Below are 7,528 nucleotides of genomic sequence, written 5' to 3'. Positions count from 1 at the left end.
TCGAGAGAGCCGTGTTAGTGTAGCTTATCTTAGGAGACCTTATATCGTCGCCAACCGTAAAGTTTCCGAATGAGCCGTGGTTGTCGTCCCCACGTCATGACGAAAGACTTGTGAGCGAGTTTCATATAGCGTAAGAAGCCGACAACTTGATAAAAGCTTATGTTTCTGGGAGAGCGTGCGACGAAGATTGTTTACCAATACGCATAGAAATTAATGGCTTTCTGATCATTCTAGGTAGTACGACAACTACCTAGATCATTCAGTCCGGATAGGGACGTTCGTCGATAACTAAATGAAGCACAATTACCATGCCGATCTATCCCATCCAGGGAAGTAAACGAGTTAAATGCAATGTCACCTGATGTGGCGAATGCTCGGAGTATCTGTACCACACGCGATCCGGCGCTTTGTGTTTTTGGTAGACTGTCAAAGTCGTTTTATTGCCGGGAAGCTTGGAAAACGATCGATGTAAAGTTTTAATCAAATTATTGTATTTCCACCTCTTATTTCAGTCAATTCCATCTGGCTGCAGTGTGGCCTAAGGTACCGAAACATGCAATCACTCAGCGTCCTTCTTATACGTGAGTTCGTTCGTCGCACAAGCTTTGTTCGACTTTACACGTCCTTGGCCTGGGAAAACTAAGTGTATGTGTTGTGTTTCTTGGATTACAGCATCTTGAAACCAGAGGGTGCGCCAGAATGGTATTTGCAATTGTTTCTCGGGACGTCGCACGCAGATAGACTCAGTAAGTCTGACTATTCACAGTTGGCATCCCACCTTTGGGATTGGATATTATGGGTCGCTTTACTAAAAATAATAGTTTTCTCGCTAAGAAATATAAGGAAAAAGTCTACTCGGAGTATTACCGCACCGATCCAGGTGCTGTTCACACTAACTTGTGTGCGATTCCGACATCCAGCGCTTTGCAGCTACCCACTGATAATTCAGTAGCTTACGGCTGTTGCATGATAAAAAGAATAGATGTCAGATAGCGCCTTGTTTTCGCCACGTGACCCCGCTCCCGAATAGGCAGGCCACCGGTTCCAAACCCGAGAGTAGTGGCAGTACTGGCCTGAAGGTCCGACATCTGCCTCGACTTGCTCTGTCTAGGCTTGAGCAACTTTGAAGTATCCCGCCTCTCGGGCTTCCTTAAGGTGGCATGGCAGCTAGACACCGAAAGGGTACCAAAGCTGAACTATTATCTTATTGTTGATTACTGCAAGTTGATGCCACCCGCGTCTTTCCATGCTGATGGTTTTGGTATGAGAATTAGCCCACTGCTTGTACAAAGAGCCCCATAATCAATACATTGCCGCGATTCGGTGTCCATACGAATATCATCCTTCACCCTGTTTGCTGACTCGGTGGGCAAGGATGGAGAACAATGCGAGGGGAACTGGTCATCTCATGTACTCCTATCAGCTGTTTTCATACGCTTCGTGATAGGATGCTAGAAATGTGTATCTGAGTAGAACCTGGGACAAATAATCAAGCGTCACTTAGTAGCAAAGCATGTCCGTATTTTTGCGTTAGTCGCCCCACCTGTTCAGAAGTAGCTTTCCCACGAAATCCACTGTTTCCACTTGTGCGCAATTACGGTTTCATGTGTGCTGTCCGACATGTCTTTTTTCCGTTGCATTTTACCTGACTTTCTCGAATAATGACTAGTAGTCCAATAAGCGAAACCGGCCATATCGAAAAATTGAAGCTAACTGTATATCATCCGCGGAAAAATGCACACGTACCGTTTACCGTTGAGTTGCAAGTTTCCATGGCGATTTGAACATTTATCTAGTAATTTGTTTTATCTTATTACTAGTCACCTTGTCATACCGTACTTTCATGTTGCCAGGCTTAAATTATAAAGAAGTACATCTACCAAAGCTTTGATCAAATTGTTACGATCCGGGTTATGCAATTTCATGTTGTGCCGCCCAAATGAACTTTTCCAGTTGCGGTCATGTCGTAGCAGCGTATGTTTGGTGTGGTGCAGGATATTCCCGCCTTCATTGCCGAGCGATAATTGTTGATCCTCCAAGTGGTAGTATGAGCTGAGCTCGGATACCTTGGCTGACCTTGAAACTGGATTGGGTCGGTGTAGGTTGACTGTCCGAAGCAAACATGTCATCGTAAACGTTGCCTGTTCAAGGCCCCATATTGTTAGGTTGGCACTGACCAACCGAAACACACCTAGCCGTCGATTTGCTATGTCGGATATCAAGCTAGTACTGGATATCATCGGCACAGTTCAGCAGCAGCTTGAAAATTTGCGGCTTCCAGGCCTCGTAACGCAGACGATCGCCGTTTGCTCCACACTGTACTAGTTCGATGTCGAGCCGTGGTGTGAGCCTAGTGGGTAGATATAGATGAGCGGCACTACAAAACGGCTCACAAACATCTGCGTGAACGTGATTGATCAAAACATATGATGGACATACTGTGGAATGTTTCAAGAACGCAGAGCACACTTAATGAAGTAGACCAATGAGGCGAACGCCCGAGTGTGTTCGAATCCCCCTGGGAACGTGGACTTACCTTCGTATGCATTTCGGTAGTGAATGATCTATGTGAAGTTTTCGGTGGGTGTCCTCAATGCGTTCCTCTGATATCACCCACTGAAGGACATCCAACGCCAGTTAACATAGTACTAATCGGGTGAAGCCTCTGAAAAACTGGGCGCGACGTCGAACTATTTTCCACAGCTTACCGAGGCTCGATCCCATACAGGCAGTCAGTTGTAAATTAAACGAACTGTTCGACTGTCATTTTGTTGGTAGGACCCTTGAAAGGCGGCTTGTCACATGGATGGTGAAGATCACCGTTGTTGTATCCGTTACACGGTTTTATAATTGTTTATTTTTGTCTGTTTTCTCCTGAGGTTTCATGTGTGAGCTTTTCGGCTCTATTCATCAGGAACTCAGCGATTCTTGCAGTAACCCCTTCAGCCAGAAATCACCCTTGAGACCAACGAAAATTCCTTCTTGTTAATTTAACCTCTGTGGCAAATGTTCCATCTGGATAAAGCCACAGGAGCACAGACCACAGAATGACGACCTTTCGTTTTTATCTCATCAGCCCGTCACTGGAAATGATCATTTAACCATAATTTAACGATCTGAATAAATCAGATCGGCCTATTTATCTCCAGGGCTGGTTGATTGCGCATTTCGAGGTTTTTATCCGGTAGTGGATAACCACCGTTACCTGACGCTAACAATTTTGCGGCTCAATAGTGGGCAGTTTTGGAGGACAATGTGACGGACCTGCTTTGCAGCCGATGAGACCGGTTTCGAGCTTGGGTTTGCACTCCAATCGATCGTTCGGTCAGCGGACCAAAATATTTTGACTTTTCTATTTTTTCTACCTTTATGGTGTTAGCTATGAATCAAGCTTAACGATTTCTGTTTTAAATTGTATGGCCATGATATTTTGTCATGGAGATGGAACTCCGTCAAATCTTGGTTCTTTCCAACGATTTGCCTTGAATTTTTTGGTTTCCTGGGTTGCTGTGTGCATGTAGCGATTTTTTTCTGGACAGTTTTGTGCCGTCGAATGATGTTTCAAGGTATCAGTCAAGAGTGTTGGTTGTGGAGCTATATCCAACGCAGATTTCATCTTTTTATGTTTGATACAGCCTCGGGATTTTAATCTGGATATTGAATGAACAAATGCTGGTTCTCCTGAAGTGCAAGGTGTATTGCTGTGGTTATCTATTGTACGTGCGCGCGCATGAAATTTGGATATTCAATGCCTCTCCTTTTTTCTCCTTAGGTTCTCGTCTCAAGTGCTTCTCACAAGCCTGTCTACATGTGCCCGAACCCCAAGCCCGTCGTCCACACACTCGAACGTTTTCCACCATAAGTAAGCTGCCCATCTTCAGATTGCCTCTGTTAGCTTGGTGCTGAAGTTTTATGATTTTGTGATTTCTCGGACAACGAGTACAAAGGCCATTCAATTAAGTGAGCCTTTTCTATGGATTTCTTTCTTGCTTTACATTTTGCCAGTCACTATGTCGCTCTGTTGTTACCTTGTCTTTGAGCTTCCCGAATTTCCTGGCTTGGTGCCGATCTTCCACGCTTGCGGAACCTGCTTCGCGGTCATTCACTGCCTGCTGCACACCAACCCAAATCATCTCCTGACACTCCGGAGTACAAGCTACTTGGAGAGCAAATTATTCACCATTTACTGGTACGTACCCCTTAATCATTCTACAGCGAACTAGACTTAACTATCCCCTGGTTACCTGGTTCGTCTCCAACCTTAGTGTCATACCAGTGACCTGGAAGTACTTGATCTCTGGTTGATAGGATGTTAATGGTAGAGTGAAGCCAGTTGCAACAGTACACGGAACTCACAGATGAGCTTATACTGTCAACTCACTCATGAGGTGATTCGGGTCTTGGCGAATTCCAGCGTAGAAACGAACATTTGTGTGAGAGCATCGAAATTTGCCTACGTGTGTCCTTGCATAGCCCATGCTAGGTTTTAGTTAGGATCACTTGAGCACCAACCAGGGTCCTGGATGCATAAGAATCACGCGAGGTTAGTGTTTTCTCCCTGATTTTGCTGTCACTGGCGTTCGGCGTTATGTGACGGTTGAACGAGTGCAGTGCCTGAGTGGTCTATCCAGTCTTGAGTATTTTACCGACAGGTGACAACAGGGCAGAAAATTCGGGGCGAAAACAGACAAGCTGATATGTCAACACCTTCCACTCTTCACAACTGTTTTTATTCAACATATCTGCGACGAGAAGATTACGATTCATGGCCTCAAGACTATCCATTGGTATTGAAACTTTGTCCACCTTAAGACAGCCCATTTAGTCGAAGATAGGCGCACGGGACATTCATAACCTGGGATTTCCTCACGACAATGAGGCATCGGTGTTGAACACTGACGTCATGCTGTCGATGATGATGATTTCCCCACGGGAATACTCGTTTTCATGGCTAGACATACATGAGCTACCCATGATTCTGCCTCGCCCATATGGCATAATCTTGCACCCATCTAACCATCATTGGATTATCCATCTTTTAGAACTTTGCTAGCCTTTATCTGGTAGTGATCGGGTTTTTTCGTGGGGAAAGTTGATCAGTTATGTAAACAGTCTTTGGTAATATGACCCACTCAACCCTGCACTGACGATGTCACCTCGATTGGTGATGAAACGTTTGCAATCCAACTGCCAAGCTCGGCGAACAGACCAACAACCAAACAGCGCACCCGAGCTACCTACATTCCATAACATTGCTAATTCTGAATAAGCTAAGCTGGACTAAAAAGCTCACCTGAGGTATCAAAGTGCTCGTGTGATTTTGAAGTGGTGCACATGAGAGGAGTGCGTTCTTTGGAAATTTTTCAACCTTTCACAAAACCACGAAAAGTTATCTGTGATGGGGGTTTTGTTCCTCTGAGTAAGCAAAAGCTGTTTCGCTTGGATTTCAAGGACACCTTCTTTGGTGACCCAGCGGATTGCCCATTTGAGTTTCTGACCTGTTTCACAACCAGTTGATATCGTCAGAGTCGCTGTAATTTACCTCATCAGACGAACAACTCTGTTTTACCGTAGTTGGCGCATTAAACCGGACGAATGCTGTGTAGGTTGGTGTTTCGTCCACAAAAACTATGCCCACCATCTGACTATAGCAATCAACCACCCTTCTTCTAACTACTTTTGTGTGCGAGTAGTGTGAAAAACCAATCGCATAGCAGTGTTTCCGAGGTATTTCTCCGTCAACACACTATCTCGTTCAATAGCACTCTTGTACGCCACAACGTATTTCATTTAGTTCACGCAGTATTTCCTCTTTCGGGGTTCAGCAAAATAAACACGTGAAGTAAGAGCACTTTACTTCCATATTTGGCGTATATGGCATCGTGTTATTCCTACCCATTCATTCTTATTAAAAAGATCCATGTATTTCTTTTCTAGTTTCTTTTCCCTGACGCAGATGCCAACTTTTCCTCTTCTTCAACCATGGCTAATGAACTGACCCAACAGTCGGCCTGTGCAGATCAGCCTGAGCTGCTCGACTGGTCTCGGTATCAACATCGAGCGTCTCGCGAAGTACGTTTTATTATTGGGTTTTGGAATCTTGCCAGATTGGTTTTGAGCACAATTTTTGATGTTTTTGGCAAATCGCATTCCGTTTCACTCCATTCCTGAAACGGTGCAATCCGTTGATTTGGTAAGGCATAAACATTCCTGGGGACTCATTTGTCATCTTGTGTCAAAAAGGGATGAATAGAGCATCCATCTTTCGGTCTTCTGTTTGGGTTTTCAACCCTCCGTTAATGGTGATTTTGAGCTCATCACTTTCAGCCCTTCCGCTTTGTTCAGTTGTGTCGGAACACGTCAGCCGATTCCAGTTACTTGATTTTGCATATACAGGTGCCCGTTGTTTTATATCAGCCATAGTGTTATACTCCCATTTATGTACTGTATTTCTTTTTTTCCGTACAGGTTGCTCAGCTCGCTAGCCAACTAAATCTTCCACCTGCCACAAGTTTGACACATCGCCTAGCCGTCCTTCTATGTAATTTGAACTACCTCCAGCCGAACCAGTCTTCAGACAGTCAGCTGGAGATAATGTACAATGAATTCCTGTTAGAACTGAAGCTGCGTCTGGATCGACGGATTAACTTACCCACAGCGAAGGCTTTCGAGGAATCGGAACAGCACTCGATTGCGCTTGATCCAGGCGAAAGGGATGACCGCGCTCCCACTGCAGCTTTCACTTCCAGGCATAATTTTTCTGCCTTCTCCGATCGGGAACGTTGCAATCTTCATTTGATACTGGAGCATTTCAATTTCTACATTGAGAAAGGTTGGTTAGACCCTGCAATAAACAGGCACTCATGACAGACCTACATTTTACAATCGGAGACTCATTTGTCTTTGGTTGTTTTTCTGGTAGCTTTTGTATACGTGATAGAATTTCTATTATAACCCGACTGGTATTCAGTCCCGGTGGTCTCACGAAAGATGAAATTTACACCCGGATTGGGAAGACCAGAGCAGCTTTTGTGAACCTGCGTCACCTGTGGCGTAGGGGTGACATCAGCTTCTCTACCAAGGGTCGAGTTTACAATGCTGCGGTGCGCTCTATATCACTATACGGATCAGAAACCTGGCCGCTGCGCGCTGAGGACTTCCAAAGACTTTCAGTGTTTGACCATCGATGTCTTCGGAGCGTTGCCCGAATAAGGTAGGAACATCGGATCAGCAATTCTGAAGCACGTCGAATGGTATTCGAGGGAAATGACTCACCCTCGGTAGATGAACTGATCACACCGCATAGGTTGCGCTGGCTTGGCCACGTGCTGCGTATGCCAGTCGACCGAATTCCTCGAAAGGCTCTTTTCGCCCAACCACGTGAAGGGTGGAAGAGACCCAGAGGCGGTCAAACAATGACTTGGCAGCGAAGTATGGAAGCATTTACCAGCAAACTCAGCTGCGTTGGTCACTGCCGTCTTCCTGGATGGTGACTCCGAGACGGGCCCCATCCATGGCTAGAGAAAAC

The 7,528-nt window shown here is 45.4% G+C and overlaps 1 protein-coding gene across 1 annotated transcript in view; it reads left to right on the top strand.

Annotated features, from left to right (window-relative positions):
- The window catches only part of T265_06165 (hypothetical protein), a gene marked incomplete at both ends in the record, with an annotated part of 32,671 nt that overhangs the window by 12,949 nt on the left and 12,194 nt on the right, over positions 1 to 7,528 (top strand). The window contains 5 exons of the mRNA XM_009171366.1: positions 673 to 746; positions 3,773 to 3,862; positions 4,041 to 4,189; positions 5,938 to 6,111; positions 6,424 to 6,832. Coding sequence (XP_009169630.1) covers positions 673 to 746; positions 3,773 to 3,862; positions 4,041 to 4,189; positions 5,938 to 6,111; positions 6,424 to 6,832 — 896 coding nt within the window. The remainder of the gene's footprint in view (positions 1 to 672; positions 747 to 3,772; positions 3,863 to 4,040; positions 4,190 to 5,937; positions 6,112 to 6,423; positions 6,833 to 7,528) is intronic.

The sequence above is a fragment of the Opisthorchis viverrini genome, assembly GCF_000715545.1.
Source record: "Opisthorchis viverrini unplaced genomic scaffold opera_v5_124, whole genome shotgun sequence".
NCBI lineage: Eukaryota > Metazoa > Platyhelminthes > Trematoda > Opisthorchiida > Opisthorchiidae > Opisthorchis > Opisthorchis viverrini.
The sequence above is the reverse complement of the archived record's forward strand: the minus strand, read 5'-3'. Positions and strand labels throughout refer to the sequence as shown.